This window comes from Talpa occidentalis, unplaced genomic scaffold (genome assembly GCF_014898055.3).
Source record: "Talpa occidentalis isolate TD23 unplaced genomic scaffold, MPIMG_talOcc4v2.1 talOcc4.5, whole genome shotgun sequence".
In the NCBI taxonomy this organism is placed as follows: Eukaryota; Metazoa; Chordata; class Mammalia; order Eulipotyphla; family Talpidae; genus Talpa; species Talpa occidentalis.
Window position 1 is genome coordinate 117,743,084 of NW_023604861.1, and position 19,695 is coordinate 117,762,778.

Genomic DNA, 19,695 nt, shown 5'->3' on the forward strand with positions numbered 1-19,695 from the left:
TGTAAGAGCTAAAGCTAAAAACTCTTAGAAGGAAACATAGGAGGAAATATTTTGAGCACACATTAAGCAATGGTTTCCTAGCTATGACACCACAACCAACCAAAGAAAAAATAGATAAAATGGATTTTTTCAAAATTTAAAACTTTTGTGCTTCACAAAACAAAGCGTAACACAAAACCAAATCAATAACAAACCCTAGAAATCTGAATATGGAACTGAGGCTACAGGAGCGGGAGGGGAGAAGATGGAATGGGGAGGGTGCACAATGGGCTAAGATGGGGGACTAAGGGCGTTTTGGTGCAGGATGTGGTGTGATGACATACATCCGCCTCTGAACCACATATAGAGCTGGAAACCAATATTACCTCAATAAAAAAATAAACAAAATTTTTGTTTTCAAAGACATCATGTAGAATAAAATAGTCATTTTATTTTCTAAAAAGGAAATACTTAGAAATCACATATCTAATAAGAGGCTTGTATACTGAATATAAAAAGAACTGCTGTAACTAAATAATAAAGACAATAACTCAAGTTAAAAATGGGAAAGGACTTGAACAGATATTTCTCTAAAAGATGCTAGAAAGGAAATACACAAAAAGATACTCAATATCATTAATCATTAAGGAAATAGAAATCAAAACCATACACAAAAAATCATTTAACGCCTTCTAAACTTAAACGAGATAATAATAAGTATTGATAAGGATATGGAAAAACTGGAACCTTCCTACATTGCTGATAGGATTATAAAATGGGGTATCAAGTTTGAAAAACAATTTGATAGTTTCTCAAAATGTTAAATACAGAACTACCATGACTCAGCAATTATACTTTTAAGTACATATTTAGGAGAAATGAACACATATGTTCACATAAAACACTGTTCAGGGAATACTCATAGGAATATTCATAATAGTCAAGAAGTGAAAATAACCCAAATGTCCATGAACTGAAGAATGGGTAAACATTATGATGAAACAAAGAAATATTATTCAAAAAAAAAAAAAAAAAACCCGAAGAAGAATGCATGATACAACATGAATGAACCTTGAAAACATTATGCTAAGGGAAAGGTCACATACTGCATTGCTTCATCTTATGACATGGGCAGGGGCAGGGAAACAAACCATGGAAATAGCAGATTAATGGTTGACAGGGCCTAGAGATGGAGATAGGGAGTGGGTACAAGGTCTCATTGTGGGGTGATGAAAGGGTTTGGAAATTAGACAGCGGTGACAGCAACACCATTCTGTGAATAAAACTTTCAAGCTATATACATTAAAAGGGTCAATTTTATGGTGCATGAATAGTATCTCAACAAAAATGTTATATTTTATGAGAACAAAGAATAAAAACTTGAATACTCCATAACCATTAAATAAATCAAATCAGAAGTTATATTTATTCACACAGAGACAGACACCCACATTCACACCCACATATGCATGACAACAGAGAGAGAACACAGATAGCTTTATAGTGAAATCTATGAACTATCCAGATACTCAGACTTACTCAAATTCTTTTAGTAATTAAAAAAGAGGAAACAACCTCGGTTCATTTATGAAAAGCTGAGACAAAACCAAACAAGGTTAGCATAAGAAATAAAAATTATATACCAATTTCACACATAAACATAAGTGTAACACTCCTTAATAAAACTGTATCAAACAAGGGAGAATGCATCATCATAACCAAATTGAGTTTATCCCAGGAAATACAGCACAGTTTAATATAAGACAATTTCTCTAGTTCAACAAAGTGAGAAAAACTATATGATTATTTCAGTGGTTACCAAAAATTCTTTTCAATAATATTCAATACCATTTCAGGACAACAGAAATATCAAATCCACACACAAGGAATAGAAGAGGATTTCTAAACCTGATAAAGGTTAGATACCCAAAATTATAATACATTTCACACTCAATAATGAGGAAACATTAGAAGCATTCTCCTTAAAAATCAGAAGGATGTCCAATGTATAATAAACTATCTTTCAAAAAATACAGCAATTGAAGTTAAATTTAGACTGCAACATAGAGATCTTTTGAGAAAATGCAGTAAAGCTTATGAGGAAAGAGACTGCTATGAGAACCAAGTAAAGATTTCTAGACTACAGTCGTTACGTCTGAGATAATCTCTGATTTTAGATGCCTTCTCAGAGAGGATAAAGTCTGAGGAGACCTTATTTAGGAATTTTAATAGGTGAAGATTTGCCTTCATCTTAAGATGAGATCTCAATTTTTCAACTTCAAAGGGAACTGAGATGATGTTATTTTGAGATGGGGTAAAGCAACTACCATTTTTATAAAAGGAAGAAAATCCAACATTAAGAAGAGGAGAAATTACACGTTGAGAAGGATGCTGTTGAATTAAAGCCGTAGAATAATTTGTACCACGCCTTTGAGAATCAAAATGAAGGGAATCTTTCCTTATCTGGTCTCTTTCTTCATCCTCAGAGAGAATTCCACTTGGCTCATCGGAAAAGCTACTGAGAGTTGGGAGAGAATTAAAGGTTGCTTTGTCTTGTTGATAGGTGGTTTTCTCTATAGAAGTCCATTGGGGTGAGTAATTAATTCTTGTTTCAATCGTTAATTGCATAGTGCTATATTCAGGAAGAAAAGAACTCGTGTATCTTCGAACATCAGCAATTCTTGAGTTTCTAGAAATGATTTCAATTTCACTCAGAAAAAATGTGTTCTGACTACTTGATTGAAAATCAAAATTATTAGAGTCCTCATAACAAGTAACCATACTTAGTCTAGGGCTAGACCGCAGTCTTAGGGATTTGAAACTGAAGAAGCGTGAGGGTTTTAAATCACCAAAGCTTGTTTTTCCTTGAGACTCAAAGTTAGCTCTACTTTGTCGACCACGAAGGTAAGCATTGCTTTTCTGAAATTTAAGAGATAAAGAACGTCTTCTTTTAGAAAAAGATAAACTAGTAGATATATCTGAAGAAGATAAAACTTCATTTCTTTTAGCTGAATTGTCTTTACGCCTTGAAGGAGGTCGATGGGTTTTTTTAGGACGAGAAGGTTTGGCTGAATGGGTTTTAGAAGGGGCTCCGGGCTGTGGGTCTGAAGTAACTTGGTCTGCATGATGCTTTCGTCGGAAGCTCCAGTCCTGTTTGCAGCAGCTAGAGTGAGAAAAGGGTCAAATGAGGAAAAAAATAGGGAGCTTCCAAACCTCCTGAAGAATAATATCCACCTTATCATTATGGAAACAATACAGAATAAGAAAATTATGGCAGGGGAAGTTGATGGTCACACAGATGAGCCCATAAAAGAATGCCTATGTAAAAAAAAAAAAAAAAAAATCTCTAATTATCTACACAGTACCTGCCCAGTCTCATAATCCTGGGGAAGATAAGTTGAAGACTCACAGAAAAAGGAAGAAAGAAAATGGAGGGAAAACATAATGTGAGTGCTTCAGAACTAAAGGGTCCCCAGAAGGAAAAGGTAGAACTTCCTGTTTTAAAAATAGTAATACTATCTGTTCCAGACTATTAAACTCCTATTTGAAAAGAATTAAACAGAATAAACGTATATTTTGTTGACTAATGCATTTTACAATATTAACCGTGGATGAGGCAGAACCTCTCTGGAGAGACTATCTCAACTGATAATTCAGGGAACAGTTATCGTAGGAAACTGAAGGAAGCATTAAAGCTTGGTCTATGAATATGTCAATATTCATTAGCACATGAAACATAAAGAGAAGGCGTTTTTCTTCTTAAAGGCTTACCTTAAGCATTTTCCCATACTGAATTTAACAAAAAATAGATCTCTCCCCTCTTCTCTAAGCCATCTTCTTTAAGTCATAAAAATGCCCTGTGTAGGTGGAATGGGTCAGAAGACTGAATGCTTAAATTGTATGTGGAATTAGCATGGCAATAGCACAGAATGTGATGAGAGCAGACTCTAGAATCTAATGACATCAGCTTAGAATAAAATTCTTCAGTCGCTCCCCTTTCTGTAAAGTTGAAAAGCTCTTGACTATGGGATGCATATTCTGACTTCACTGTGTTCAGAGTCAGCCAACACATCAAAGGGTGAGAAAACAGCAGGATGAAGGCAATGACATATGTGATATCTGCATAAACCTTAACTTGCGATTCTCTCACAAGTTGCTCTCCACACCCCTGGTCTAGTAACTTCTTCTTTCACTTGAACCCTCTTTACTTCAGGTTTTTACACCATCCAGTGGTAAGGAAAAATGATTGTTACAAACTTTGGTCCAAAGATACATTGAAAAGGGAAAGGGAAAAAAAGCATAGATGCTCCCAAATGAAACAAGTTTCATCGATGTCAGCGGTAAAGTGTGTCACTGGACTGGAAGGGCCACAAGCACAGATCATGAAGATCTGCTCTGCCATTGTTCACGGCCCCTTGAAACAACTTAAACCCACTAACAGGCAAGGTTAACAGAATTATTACAAAGGAAATACTGCTCTCTCTTTTTCCAAATCAACTTGGAGCACCATCCATACAACAGGTATGTATAAACACACCTATGCATAAAACACAACCCAAATACAAGTTTGATTTCTCAGTATCCTACTTTGGGGTATCCTTTGGGAATCTCTTAAATTCCTTTTTAGAGGCCTAAAGCTCTTTAATTCCCACCATACAATTGTTAATTTGCAATTTGATTTTACACTATATACAAGCTAATAAATTAATCTGTTACTGTTTCCTGGATACTAACAGAAGATACACAATTATTAGGTCAGAGACAGAGAACTTTATTACTCACAAGCATATCAAGCAGTGTGATCACCAGCATATTACATTGGTTCTCCTTGGCTTCAGGTCCCGCAAGGTTCATGCAGAGGACATAGAGAGTTTTGCATTCATGGTTAGTAGTATCACACACAAAAAAGAACATTAAGCTTAGGGAATCTACTACTTTTATAGCAAGCAGTAAGTAAATATTCTAAGCCTGCTCTTGGCCCTGGAGGGAAACATTATCTTATTCCTCAATGTTTCTCACCACAACCATGAGAAATGACCCGGCTAAAGAGGGATCACACAGACCATTACGCCCTTCACAAAAATAACACTAAATAGATCACAGACATAAATGCAAAACTATAAAACTACTTAAAGATACATAGACATAAACCCAGATAAACCTGGTTATGGCAATGATGTTTTAGATGCAAGCACCAAAGGCACAATCCATGAAAGGAAATAATTGATAACTTTCTGTGAAAAATGATGTCAAGAGACCGAGAAGCCAAAGACTGAGAGAAAATATATGCAAAAACACATGTGATAAAGGACTATTATCCAAAACATACAAAGAGTTCTTCAAACCAACAATAAGAAAACAAACAGCATGGTTTAAGAATGGGTGAAATACCTTAACAGATATCTCACCAAAGACAACACAGATGCCAAATAAACAACAAAAAGATGTTCCACATCATATGTCATCAGGGAGATGCAAATTAAAACAACAAAGAGATAACTACTATATACCATTTAGAATAGCTAAAATCCAGAACACTGACAACACCAAATGCTGGTGAGGATGTATAACATCAGGAACTCCCATTCATTGATGATGAGAATGCATATGATACAGCCACTGTAGAAGAGTTTGGCAGTTTCTTACAAAACTAAACATATTCTTACCATATGATCGGGCAATCACACTCCTGGATGTTTACCCAAATAAGATGAAAACTTATGTCCACTCAAAAATCTGCACAAAAATGTTTATAGAATTGTCTTCATAATTGCCAAAACTTGCAGGCATGCAAAATGCCAAGATGTCCTTCAGTAGGTACATGGATAAATAAATTGTGATGTATCCAGATGATGGAATATTATTCAATGTGAAAAAAGAAATGAGCTATCAAGCCATGAAAATATATGGGGGAAACTTAAAGGCATATAACTAAGTCAAAGCCTACTTTACATACTTTATGATTTCAAGGATATGGCATTCTAGAAAAAGCAAGACTATGGAGACAGTAAAAAGGTCAGTGGTGGGGGTAGGAGGTTGTCAGTAGGAGGGATGATAAGCAGAGTACAAGAATTTTTAGGGCAATGAAAATATTCTGTAGATACCATATGATAAATACTATGATTACATGTTTATCAAAACCCGTATAATGCACACCCAGCTTGGAGCAGAATGTAAACTTGGGTGATTATGGTGTGTTGTACATTGTAAGTGCATCAGTTCTAACAAATGTGCCACTTTGGTACAGGATTGGAAGGGGGCTATCTGTACATGTGTGGAGGTAGGGGCATATGAGCTCTCGCTATATACCTTCCCCTCAATTTTGCTGTGAAAATGAAAACTGCTCTAACTAAAGTATTAATTTTTAAATATCAAGGACATAAAGTGTAGTTAGGATCTTATATTCTCGGCACACCAAACAAGATGTGCAGGAGAATATGAGGGCCAAGGATGATTCTCACTATAGCAATCTATCATTTATCTCCCCTTTTTTTGTGAGATTGTTGTCTGTTCCTAATAATGAGACGATGAACACCTTTCAAGTGCCTATTTGCCATCTGCATATTTTCTTTGGAAAAGTGTCTATTCACATCTCTATTCATTTATTTTATTTTATATATCTTTTACAGCATTTTTCATTTTTGTACAACGTATGCATTTTCATCTTGGTTATAGTCCCTGCAAAATTTCCACCACCCTTGTTTTGATCCTACTCCCTTGTCCCCCGCTGTAGTGTGTCTCTGGTTTATAGTTGCTTGTTGATTTTCTGTTCATTTTTTTATTGGGCTGTCTGGTTTTATTTTGTTGTTGTTCAGCTTTATGAGTTCTTTACATATTTTGGATATTAGTCTTTTTTCAGACATGATGTGCAAACATTTTCTCCCATTTTAATAGGGTGTCTTTGTTTTGGTGCAGATTTGTTCTTTCACTGTGAGAAGCTCTTTAGTTTGATGTAATCCCATTTATTTATTTTTGTTTCCTTTGCTGTTGGAGTCAAATTCCCATTTAGCAGTAGGTGGTCTGTGGCTTTACTTTTATGTTGTTGTTGTTATTATTGTTATTATTGTTGTTATTATTAGGATTGGCCCCAGCAGGTTTCTGTAGGCCAGTGTTACAAGTTGTTGTGTCAGCGAGGTAGGGGAAGGACATGAAGAGGAACAGTCACTGTTGCAACATATTAGAAAGGGGATCAGGATCATGTTTGTGAAACCTCTGATAACCTTCTTTTCTGTAGTCCCAGAACTGAGACTAAGTGCTCTGCTGTGAGTGCACCTCACCATGTCCGTATAGGTTCTGAGAGCTGCAGTGGGGGCTGCATTCTAGACTGCTTTCTCTGCTCTCCTCCTTGCTGGGATCTCAGCCCCTGCGGAGAACCTGTTTTCTTCCCATGGGCTTTCACCTGTGCGAAGGGCATGCAGCTCCATAGTGTCTACTCTTTCCTCCCAAGGGCTGTGGGTGGGTGGTACCCTGCCCGAAGTGTCTCCTGCCCTGCACTGCCAACTCTACATATTTCCACCCATTGTCCATCACACCTGTGCTTGGATCTTGCTGACGCCCCTCTACTTAGTGTGTGGTAGTTGCTGTGGTGCAGGGGTTAGTTCAGCCTCACTCTGTGCTGTGGGATTCTCAGAGTGGCATCTCTTTCTCGCTAATTGTTAAATATTCCTCTTGAAAGCAAAGCAAAGAACCTCCTCTATTACCATCTTGTTGACATCAATGTTAAAGTTTCAATATGTTTAGTTTTTCTTAATAACCTTATGTGACTGTTATTCATAAATCTTACAAATCCTTCTTGAACCCACATAAACAATTTGTTCATACCATTACTTAAAAGTAATTAGGTTCCATAATTATCTGCTTCTTATTTGTCCTAAACTTATCAAAAGTCCCCTCTCTGAAATTTTAAAAAATGTTAAACAAGTCTGTGTTCAACTTAAAGAGGGTCTTTTTGATCCAAGGCCATTCATCTTTTTGGCCTTTATTGGTCTACACTACAGAGGGCTGCCCTCTCCCCTCTTAGTCTATGGGTCTCCTCTGATTAGTCACTAGATTAATTTACAGAAAGATAAGATAACCATACACTCATCTTCAAAACTCTCAATGTTACATTGGGATTTCTATCTTACTGTTGTTTTTCATACCCTTAATAATTAATTTCTTTTTTCTAAGTTCCAGTTCTCATTTAGAACTACTTTAGATTCCTTTCAATTATGTCATTGTCTATTTTGAATACAATCTACAACTTTCTTTTCTTCATGAACACAAATTTTTAAGATCTTCCTGTTATTGAGATGTATCATTTGTGCCTCTTTCTGAAAGATTGGTGAGAAGTTATTTCTCTGACTCATATATAATGATGCTAAGTGATTTTAGTCCAACATCTGATGAATTGTTTACATTTCCAAATCTTTGAAATCTCCATTTTATCTCTACCCTTTGTTTCTACTCCAGCTTTCTTCTTCAATCCCAATGTAATGTAGCAGATCATGCATTCATTCAGGAAATATTTGGTATCTACTCAGGGTTAGGCATAAGGTATTAGGCATAAGGATTACATCATTAGGAATACAATAATGAAAACATAGGGTCCTTGCCCTTAAGAATTTCAGGCTGTGTCATATTTACTAGTGCTTTTTTTTTTTTTTTTTTTTTTTACTAATTTGCCACTTTTTCCTCAAAACAAGGTAGGCACATTTTCTTTATTCATAAATCATTTATTTTTCTCCAAAAATGTGTTCTTGCTTTTATGTTCTTGGTTTTTGAATCCAATGTACTATCCTGTGAGGAAAAAACTGAATCCTTACATATTCTCAAATCATTTTAGGTCTATGCTGCCCAATTCAGTAGTCCCATCTAGTTATTTAGATTTAAATTAATTACAATTAAATAAATTAAAAATTCAGTTCCACAGGTGCACTAGCTACATTTCAAGAGCATCACAATCATATATGGCGAGTGGCTACCGTACAGGGCAATACATAGAGACCTTTTCCGTCATCATGGAAAGTTCCATTGGACACAGACACAATTAAAAACAGGTTACTCGTTTTGGCAAATAGTTACCGTTTTCCTCAAAACTTACATGATACCGCTAATCCTATTATTTACATTCCTTTTGTCTATACAGTGTAAATTACCTCAGATATTAACCACTACTGAATATGGTTTTAATTATAATGTAAACCAAAATAATGACTCCTTTTTATGTCTTGTTAGTAGTAGAAATATATGAATAGAAATGCATAATGAAAGTACCTAAATAATAGCAATTAGGCAATGAATAGTCAACATGGGAAACATCTTAAAGAAACTTACCCTCCTTCACTTTCTGCTTCTTCTGAACTATTACTTGTTGCTGAACTGTGAACTGTGGCCAGCCTCTTTTTTCTGGCTCTGTGCTGAGGACTTATCTTATGAACTGTTACCTTCCCTCCAAGTTCACCCTGTATATATTCCTCCAGCTTTGGAACGGTTTCCTTAAGAACTCTGATCTCTTCCTTGAGTTCCTCCATATTCTTCAGTACTTCATTTAACTTTTCTAATATTTGAAGTTGTCTTCTTTGAAATATCGCTGCTGTTCCTTGACTATTATGCATTTCATGTTGAAAAGCGATGGAATCCAGTGTATTGCCCAGAGAGAGAAAGTTAGGCATGTTCATTGCCATCCTTGGCTTATGAACCTTGTGATACCACAAAAGCAGCAAGCTGATTCCAGTAGTTCCCACCATTATGCCGAGGATCAGTTCCTTGTTTGTGGAATGAGGCATGGCTTGCTTTTTGTTTCTAAAATGAAAAGCATAAGTGTGAATGAATATTGTTTCTGGCTTTGCCTAAGACAAAATTAGAGCTTTGTTTATCAATTGAAGCCAGGCCCATCTACATGATAAAAAAAGAGAACTTGATAAATACTAAATCATAAACTAAAATATTTTTTTTAATTTTTTATTTTTTTTAAATAATAAATTTTATTTTTATATTCCTCCATACAATTGCAAACCCCCCATTCTGACCCCAATCCCTCCCCTCCCGCCCCCCCCCCCCCTAAAATATTTTATGAGTACTTGCCTCTATAATGTATGTGACCCAACAAAAATATTTACTTTAAAAATATCACTGATGTCTAAAGTTTTACCCTGAATTTAGAATCTGTATTCTACATGACTGTTCTGAACCATACTCTTTACCATGTATTTATTAAAGGTGTGAGAGAGGAAAAATCACTATACATTTGTGAAAAAACTAAGAATTCAAATTCTTAACTGTGTCTGAACCTTTCATTTATATAAAATTAATCAGTGTATAGATACCTGGATCTTATCTAATATTTAAGGAAGGCGATGGAGAAATTGTTGCTTATTAGCATCTAGTTACATTTGCACTTACATTTAGAGTGACAGAAAACATTTTTTTAAAAGTCAAGGGATTTAGAATATAAAATATATTAAGGAGCTCTGGCAAGTTTGTAACATATCTTCTTTGCTCTGATCCAGAATTCCTCTGGTCTACACATTTCTATTTCTGAAATATAAATATTTTTATTTTCTTTCAAATTTTAAGTAATAACAAAAAGTCAGTTTTTGACTCCTTTCTCCTTTTGGGCTGTCATCTTTTTGCATTCAAGGCCCAAATTTTGGCCCATCTAATTCCATATAAATTGAGTTACTTTAACCATATACAGCATAATCTTTCTTTAGTATATTCCATCTTAGTTAATTTTATTACTTATCTCTGTTCTTAAAGTTAGAAAATCATTAAAGGAAAATAATAATGTAAAGCACTCTTATGAGATTTTAGAATGGCAATATTAGTACTATGACAAATTTTTGTAATTAGAGTAAAATATGAGACTTTTTTTTACAAACTTTGAAGTACCCAAAATTATTTTCCCATTGTTAATCCATATTTTTAAGTAGGTAAACATCTGTGTTAAATTATATTAGCAATTTGGGAGAAATGTAACAAATAATAGAAAACTGTCCATTATAAAAAATTAAACTTGCAAGTTTTTTTTTTTTTTGGGTGGGGAGGGAAGCTCGTTTTTCCTAACACCTTCTCAAGGAATAGATTATTACAACAATATCATCTATGATCACTGAGAAAAAGGAAACAAATGAATATTAAGTCCTGTTATCTCTCCAGATTTCCAACTGGAGGCAATTTCTGGAGTATGGCACAGGAAAGGGAAAAACAAACAGAGCCTGGTAGACTCACTGAGATAAATGGATCAGAGTTCAGGGATCAGAGTTCAGAGATCAGAGTGCAGAGAAACTAAAACACCTAGAATTTGTGCAGCCTGCTACTAAAAATGAAGGAGAATTAACTCTAGAAATATGCATAGGGATCGCCTTGAATCTTTAGCTGAATACCAGCCTGCACATAAAGAAAGAGAAACCCTGTAAGGCCAGACAAAGAACAATCTTCAGGGAAAGAGCAATTACCAGGGAGCTATAATCTGAACCATTCAAAAAGATTACAAAGAACTAGGAAGTATTCAAGTTCCCACCAGCCACCAGAGAGCGCTTGTAAAATACATGAGACTTTCAGTAGAGACCTCAGAAAGGTAATGCCTTGGTAATGGGGTTAAATGAACCCTAGGGTTAAAACTATTTAGACTTGGGCCTCCCCTGGTGGCGCAGCGGTTGAGCGCTGCCCGCAGCCTCTGCAGCGCCAGTTTGATCCCCAGCCCTCGGGCAAGGAGGGTCCTGCTGCACCCGCTGCTCCCCTCAGCAGTGTATTTCGTCCGTCTGACTGTTCTGTTCCCTGCTCTGGCTCTGGCGAATTCTCTCACCCTCCCGCACTTCTGACTGTACCCAGTGCTTGTATAAATAAATAAATAAATCTTTAAAAAAAAACTATTTAGACTTGACCTACATATATATTAAAAATGAGCCTCCAAAAGATCAAACCAATTTTAAGTGCCATTAAGTAGTCCAATCCTCTTTAAAGGAACAGAACAAAATCCTGAACTCAAAACATAAATCAGTATGTTGATCATCCAGCCAAAACTTACAAGACATGTAAAGAAGCAGAACCATTCATCCATAGTAATGAAAGAAAAAGGCAGATTACACAAGCAGATTCAGGAAGGTGGGTAGATATGATGCTAGCAGCTTATGAAAATTCTCTTTGGTGGTTTCATTGTTTTAAGTGAAATCAGAAGCAAAATAAACAGCTGAGAGTGAAAATGGGGAAAGAGTATTGGAAAGATGAAAATTCTGAATTGTTGTTTACTTGAAATGTGGCTTCTAATGGCTTATTCTATGACTTCAAATACTCAAACAAAGCATTATTGTTTCTTGCATTCTACATGGACAATTATATGTGATGTTTCACATGGAAGTGTATGTAAGAAATAAGCATCTAATTTCAAGAAGATTGCATGAAAGATTTCTCTTTAGATTCCTGAGCAATAGACTCTATGCATTGAACACAGGAAATATTCTATTTGATATTCATAAAATGTAAACAAAGACTAGTGATTTTAAAATAATAATTTCTGAGAAATTGTCGCAGGTATTGGTGAATATTATACCTAAGAGAATTAAGACTTCTCTTAATTCAGGGCTCCAGTAAATGCCTGTTTGCTCAATCTGATTTGTCTATCTTCAGGGTAGTTTACCTGTTATCAATGTTTTTAAGCCAAAGTATTTTTACTTAATTAGTAAAACTATGAACTGTAAGTCTAACCATTAATCTACTCCCATCCTATCCAGGAGATACACCAAGCAGTACATTTGGATCAATTTATATTTCAACTGAAGTTGTAGGTAATTATTATTAGTTGCTCAATTTTATTTCCACAAAAAAAATTCTAGCACACTAAATAATTTTGAAAGGTAATTACAAAAAGGCATAGATATAAGAAAACTCACTATATGCCCATGACTTACACTGGGATCTCATCTAATAATCATACATCAAGTTTGATTATCTTGTTTCTCCCTCCCCAAAAGATATTCATATGCTGAATCCTTAATCCTTAATGAATAGTCGTATGCTGATTTGGGGATATATTAAAAGGAATGTTCCTATTCTAATTGCTTTCTTGGCTATTCCTGCTGGGGCTTCCTTGAACTTCACATTCATAAAAAGACATAGTCTAGCTTTTCATTTAATAAGTAAATAAATGGAAGTAAAAAATCTACCTAGGAAGGTGATGTTATCCCTGAGATAGTACCAGGTTTAAACAGGGAGGGGGAAAGAGTATCAAATTTAGTTAGACCTTTTCCTTAGGAATTATTCCAATTCCAAATGACCTTATGAAGCATATTATCTCTATTTTGCAGATAAGCTAACACAGGCACACAGTTGTCAAGTCATCTACCCAGGGTCATCAGACTCCCAGATACACTGCTGAAGGATGAAGACGCAGGAGAATGCTGACTAGGCAGAGGTGTTCAGAGTTGAAGGATGACTTCAGAACTATGAAAATCAACTGGGAAAAAACCCAGAATCAATGCAGCAGATACTTATTTTACATAACTGCAATTACAGACTAACTCAAAGTCAAGCTATGTTTGAGTTTTCTGTCAGTATAAAATGAATGTGCTTCTCGGCTAATCATTTAAAAACCATCTCTTGTGAGAAACAGTAGTGTAGGAAAGTAATAAATCAGAACATTTGCTAGCTTGCAGTATAATTTCAAAGGTTGTATTATTTATGTTGTAACATATAAACTATCAAGTTAAAGTGTAAGTTGTAATTTAGTATAAAACGTGACTTTAAAAAATCTAAGGACAAGGTAATCTGATTCTAAGTATCATTTCTATTAAAAGTTTACATTTGTAAGGCATTAATAACAGTGGAAAATGAGACACTTCAATATAAATTATTGGCATCTAAAATTAATGTGTAAAACATAAAGGTTATTGCCAGAGAGCCAAAAATTCTACTGAAATAATAAATCATCAAAATGTTGGACTCTAATTTTACATGATTCCTTTGTAGAAACTGTCATGAAAAATTAACTTACAAAAAATTATTTTTCAAGTGTTTTAGATGTAAACATCATGTTTTACCAAGTAACTGTAACCTTTTTCAGCATATACCTACCATCTATTAGCCACTTAATTCATCAGCGATTTTTAGGGAGAAATACAAACTCAAGCAATGTAAAAATTTTTTTGCAGGGAGGGAAAAGGAACATTACGGGTCTGAAGTTTACGTTTCCCAGGAGAATTATTCTGAAGCCTTGAATCAGTGATCGGATTGCACACGAAGACCTGCTTAACGTGATACTTTCTAAGTGAATTCTACCCCTCATATTTCATCAGGTTTCTGTTGTGCCCACGTCGACCAGTGCAGCCCCCAAGGACACAGACAACCGATGCAAGGGCACAAAGGAGTTTAATACGGGCTCGAGACCGGGCCCTCAACACGCACCGATGCAACGGCAGAGGTCGAGAGCCCCGAACAGAGGAAGCTGGGACATCTTATAGGGTCGCGAGTGGCGGGAACTTTGAAAGAAGTTGGCAATTATTCATTGGCTACTACAAAGGCACTTTGGGCGCGCGCGGTTACAGTTTCAAACTGATTGGACGGTTAGAGATGCTGTCCCATTTATGGACAGGACTGCCCTCATTGGTGGCTGGGGTGGTCTGCTTTTTCGTCACCAAGTGGAGTGAGGGTTGTGACTGCTGAAACTATCTCCGGAATGCGGCAGGACAAGGACTAACATATCAAGGTGGAGGATATACAAAATGGCGAAACCTCAGCTAAGCTTGGTTCCACAGTTTCCATTTTCCCTATTTTATAATTGATCATTAAATGTAGGGCTCCCTGATGTTTGGCTTATTTGCATATACTTGTCGCACTGAAAATCAGGTCTTTCTGTGCGAAAGTTAGGAAATCTGAGTAAGAGCAAAAGAAAACAAAAACGTCTGCTGGAGAGTGAAGACCCTGGGATCCAAGTGAGGAGCGGGCAAGTGCGTCTGGCAGAAGCTCTCTGGGGTGTGCAGGGACCTCCCGGGCCTCAGCAGTCCGCAGCCTGCCCCCCACGGACCCCACAACGGGCGGCCTGCGCGGAAATACCGGCGACCAGCTGGGCTGGAGCTCCCGGGGCGCCGGCTCCGAGGGGGGCGCCGGGGCAGCCCCGCGGCCCGCGCCCGGACGGGACCAGCGCAGCGAGCGGCGAGCGCGACCCGGAAGTGCAGTGGCGCCGCCGGAAGTGCCCCCCGCCGCTCGTTCCCCCCCCTCCGCGGGCGGCCTCGCCCTCCCGCGCGGCCCACCCGCCGCCGCACGCACCTGCTTCCCCGGGCCTGTCTGCGGTGGGAGGCCGGGCACCTGCGGGCGGGCCGGGCGGGAGAGCAGCAGCGGGCGGAGAGCAGCCCCGGAGCCCGCGAGGCTGAAGTCCGGCGCCGCGGCCGCAGCGTCCTGACCCAGGCGGCGGAGGCGCCGGGGGAGGAGCCCGCGCCGCTCGCCTGTGGCTCCCGTCTCTTCACGCGGGGATTTCAGCTCACCCCGGGCGGGCGCCCAGCGCACCTTGACAGAGGCCTGGCCTCGGCCGCCGCTGGCAGTGCCGCGCCAAGGCCGGGCTTCCCCCCTGGGCCGCCGCGCACTGACTCCGGGCCCAGCGTGAGGCTCGGCGCCCGCTCGCCACCTCACCATCCGCTCGGTGCCATCACCCTGCACGGCAGAGCCACCCTCGCCCGGGCGCCTTAAGAGGGGGTGACCTTGTGTTGTGCACCTCTCCAGACGCAGCCTTCCAGGCTCCCGCAGAACCGGGTCAAGCGCACACGTCTTGTGCCAAGGACTGTCAAACCCACAACCACGTTTTCCTAACTTCATTGAAACTCACATCCACCTTTAAGGTGTAAAGTCCCCAACCTCTTCACACACCCCCCACTCCACCCTTCTGCGTCGACTAGGATGAAAACCACTGTCTTCGCAGATGTCTTGACATTGACGTCTTCACGTTCCCTAGTTTGTGTCATGAAAATAAAATCATATTCTGCCAAATAAACTTAAAAGTTGCACACTCTCTTCTGTGTTGTCTTCGCTTGGAGCGTTATTGCTTTAAATTTAGGCTTACAGAAAACTTACTCGTGATTACTGAATTCCCCACCAACGTACTCAAAAAGAGTAAAACTACTCTATATAAAAATGGAAGACTAATTTTACAATCTGAATTGTAAAGGCAACAGCTAACAAATTACCCCTCTCCCTCGTCTGAAGGGGAGCAAGCCAAGGAGCCAAGGCACAGCTGGACTGGCCTTGCAAAGAATCTGAGCCCAATAACAACAAAAGTTGTCTCTGGGCAAATTAGTAACTTCAAAGAAAGACCTCTAGGTTTATGACATTGCTAAAACCGCAGTTCCCCGAAAATAAGGCTCTAAATAGGGTAAATTTTAACAACCATCCACGTATTCCTCAATGCATAGATAACATCAAATAGAGACATTAACCGGACACCTGCCCCAGCTTTCTCTGTAAAAATTCTTGGAAATGTAAAATGTTCTCGTTGCAGACTGTATAAAATTCTCATTAAAGGCACAGAAGTTGGACAGCTTTCTGTGCCTGCAGACTTGATTCTTCAATAAGCTCATTCACTTTTGCTTGGCTCAAGTTATTTAAGTCAACAATACAATACTATGTACAGATAACGATTCAAAAGGATATTTAAGACCACGATTTTGGGACTTTATACAAGCTGCATTCAAGAATAAGGTTAGCCACAATAATTTTAGTAAAACGGTTACATGTGGGAAGACCGCAAACTAATACTTTAAGATTTGAAACCAGTACAGCACTCCATTCTAAGAACCACTTTCGCTCACATATATTATGGCTTGCAAAGATAGAATATGATGCTAACATTTGCTTTTATTTAGTCAAAAATAATATAAATATATCATGCAGGGTAGTAACAGTTTTATCTATTTTTAAAATATTTTTAAAATGTAAGCATAAATTTCTTTTTAAACAACAAATTTACAAAAGAAACTATTGTCTCTTCAGTAATATTTAAAACAGGTCTAAGCATCTTGAAATTTTTAAGTGTTTCCAGAAGGAATCCACTCTGTTGTTTATTGCTGCATCCCATGCACATAACACAGAAGAGGTCCTTAATAAAAATTTGGACTATGGGCTAAGAAAAGGGCCTTAGCAACTCTGCTGCAAGAGGAAGGTGGGAAGCTGGCAGTGCCTTGTTCTTCAAGTTCAGGAAGTCAGGTAAAGCTGGACTTTTCCTGTATAACTATAATAGCTGTTCCTCTGCCCTTCCAATATCTCTGTTCTGTTCAGAGTAAAACTAATCTGAGCGGCAGAAACTCTGATAGTGGTAGCCATTTGGTAAATAAAAACCCAACAACAAAGAAAGAAGCTTTCTTTGCCAAGCAGTGCGGGGATGACATAAAGAAGAAGAAACGATGCCCCGCATCCCTAGGAGGAGAATATATTGGAGGAAAACAAGGTGAATCTTGAAGTTGCTGTTTGTGGTGGACTGAAGCTTATGTTTCCCCCAAATTCATATATTTAAGCCTTAATTCCCATTGTAGTGGTATTTGGAGGTGGAACATAATCAAATCATGAGGGTGGAGCCTTTAGGAATATAATGAATACCTTTATAAGAAGAGTTAGTGAACAGAGCTTTTGCTTTTCCTACCAAATGAAACTACAAGGAGTAGGGTACAAGGAGTCCTGTAAGCCAGGCCTCTCCCCAGAATCCAACTATATGACACCATTATCTCAGATTTCTAGTCTGCAGAACTGTGAGAAATAAACATTTGTTATTTATGTCACCCAGCCTATGCCACCCAAACTAAGCCCAAACTAAGCCTCATGTATTCATCCCAAATAATCGAGCATTGCAATCTGGCACCAGTGACGGGCCCTTCACAATTTGTACCCATTAACATTTCTAGCATTTCCATAGCTTTCCACCAGACATCATCCTCCATTTCAGCTATAGCCAAAAGATACCTCATCATCTTTCCATAATATGTTCAATTTAGGTTAGGAATAGAGGTTGGGGGGAAGAGGAAATATAATTACATGTCTAATACAAGCAGATTTTTAAAAAAATTTTCCTTGGAAGGAATACAAGAAAATTTTCCAAAAAATTTCTTCAGGACAATGCTGACATTAGACCTTCTAAAGGAAAAATACTTTCTTTGAAAAAGGCATGAGGATACATTTATCAAATACTACCTCTAGGTTAAGTTATTTGTAGAATATATTATTAATCCCTTAAATACAATAGAATAGTTGACCCCAATAACCCTGTACTGAATGAATCAGAAAGGATATTTTAGAAAGATATGCAAGAAAGAAAAATGAATAATATTTATGAACTGTAACTTACTGATTCAATGCTAAATTATTTTATTAAACTACCTTATTAAAATAGACATTTTATGAGAGAGTTTCCATTTTGTTAGGAAACTTGTTTTGAAACAGTCATTTTCAGAAAGTCTGATTGATACTAACCTTGCTCAGTGATTATCAGCAGTTTTTCTGTGACACTTCAAGCTAAGAATGAAGTTTCTTCAGAAATTGCAGAAGAATATAAATCGCATTCTTACACTGATTTTCTACAATCATGCTGTTCAAAGCACAATCTGGACAACACTGTAAAATAGAACTCAACAGATTCAGAGCAGAGTCTTTTTGCCCCTCCTCTCTGCTCTTTTTTCTTAATCTTCAGAGAAAATGTTCAGGGACATTCTCGACAGAATGTATGTCAACATCACAAGCCAAGGTCAGTTTCATTTTTTGTAGCAGATTAAAAATAAAGTCAAATGTTCACCAGTTAGACAAAATATTGTTACACTATATATGCGTATGCACAAATTAGTTAAAATCATTGAACAGTTTAATTAAATAAGTAGAACAAAAGATTTTCATTTAGAGCTTAGATGCTAAGTCAATTTTGTGCAAGGTTCTACTGGAAAAAATTTGGGTTAGCAGCTTTCCCAACCCATTGTTCTCTGACTATACAAAGAAAAGGTATTTTCCTCTCGAGAGGAGATTCCTTTCAAGAAATTTTTCAGTATATAGAGACATCCTTTTGGTATGCAAATCTGTAGAGAGAATACAGTCTCCTGCCGCAACAAAACCATGCTAATTGAACAACCATTGATAAAATGCTTTCCATTTTATAAAAAATTGAATTCCTATCATTAAAATGAAGACACATATTTGAACTCTCACTTAGAGGAGAGAGTCTAAAAGGATGACAATTGAAATTCACCACTATGATTCTAGAAGAAAGATGTCTCATAAAGAAGGTCATAAACACATATGGATTGTGATCCAAAATATTTATAGTTTGATTGTTTAGAACTGGAAACATATTTTATCATGGAAATCATTCTATAAATTCTGGTTTGTTTCCTGAGTAACCCCATAAAATCCTTCATAAACTATATACCAAAACGTATGATTTTCAGCTAAATTCTTTCTCAACTGCTGATTTTAGAAATCATCAATCTGTTGCTATGAAATTTGCTGCCCCCAAAGTTGCACATTTTCCTGACAGATGCAACACCTAATAACTATCCAATTTAAAGAGCAACCCCCCACCCTTCACCTTTGGTGCTTACTAACTAATGCAAATAAACCTCCCAACCCACCCACAGCTCTACCTGGTTTCTAGACATAAAAAAATGACCCATTTGGTCACAGGATTCTTTGATTTTCCACCTGAAGCAAAACAACCCCTGGTGCTCCTTAAAAAAAATGACAACTCCGAATGTAATTACACATACTTCCTCTCTT

The 19,695-nt window shown here is 37.5% G+C and overlaps 1 protein-coding gene and 1 long non-coding RNA gene across 6 annotated transcripts in view; one reads left to right on the forward strand and one right to left on the reverse strand.

Moving 5' to 3' along the window:
• RMDN2 (regulator of microtubule dynamics 2) overlaps window positions 1-18,588 on the reverse strand; it is a 40,267-nt gene extending 21,679 nt beyond the window's left edge. For 2 of the 4 annotated variants that reach the window (XM_054701198.1, XM_054701197.1), the window contains exons 1-3: window positions 18,406-18,588; window positions 9,295-9,762; window positions 2,356-3,142 (exon numbers count right to left, since the gene is read on the reverse strand). In XM_054701198.1, coding sequence (XP_054557173.1) covers window positions 2,356-3,142; window positions 9,295-9,746 — 1,239 coding nt within the window. In that variant the 5' untranslated portion in view covers window positions 9,747-9,762; window positions 18,406-18,588. Of the gene's footprint in view, window positions 1-2,355; window positions 3,143-3,750; window positions 3,948-9,294; window positions 9,763-18,405 lie in introns of those variants that run through there. The other 2 variants (XM_037528212.2, XM_037528213.2) reach the window with 2 other exon arrangements.
• LOC119259390 (uncharacterized) lies at window positions 3,952-14,258 on the forward strand. 2 transcript variants are annotated; one of them, XR_005128444.2, is made up of 4 exons: window positions 3,952-4,500; window positions 12,693-12,746; window positions 13,266-13,372; window positions 14,109-14,258. It is a non-coding gene; the product is annotated as an uncharacterized LOC119259390 (long non-coding RNA). The 2 variants fall into 2 exon arrangements; XR_005128443.1 differs by lacking the exon at window positions 14,109-14,258 and having other exon boundaries at window positions 13,266-13,892.
• Window positions 18,589-19,695: the final 1,107 nt, after the last annotated feature.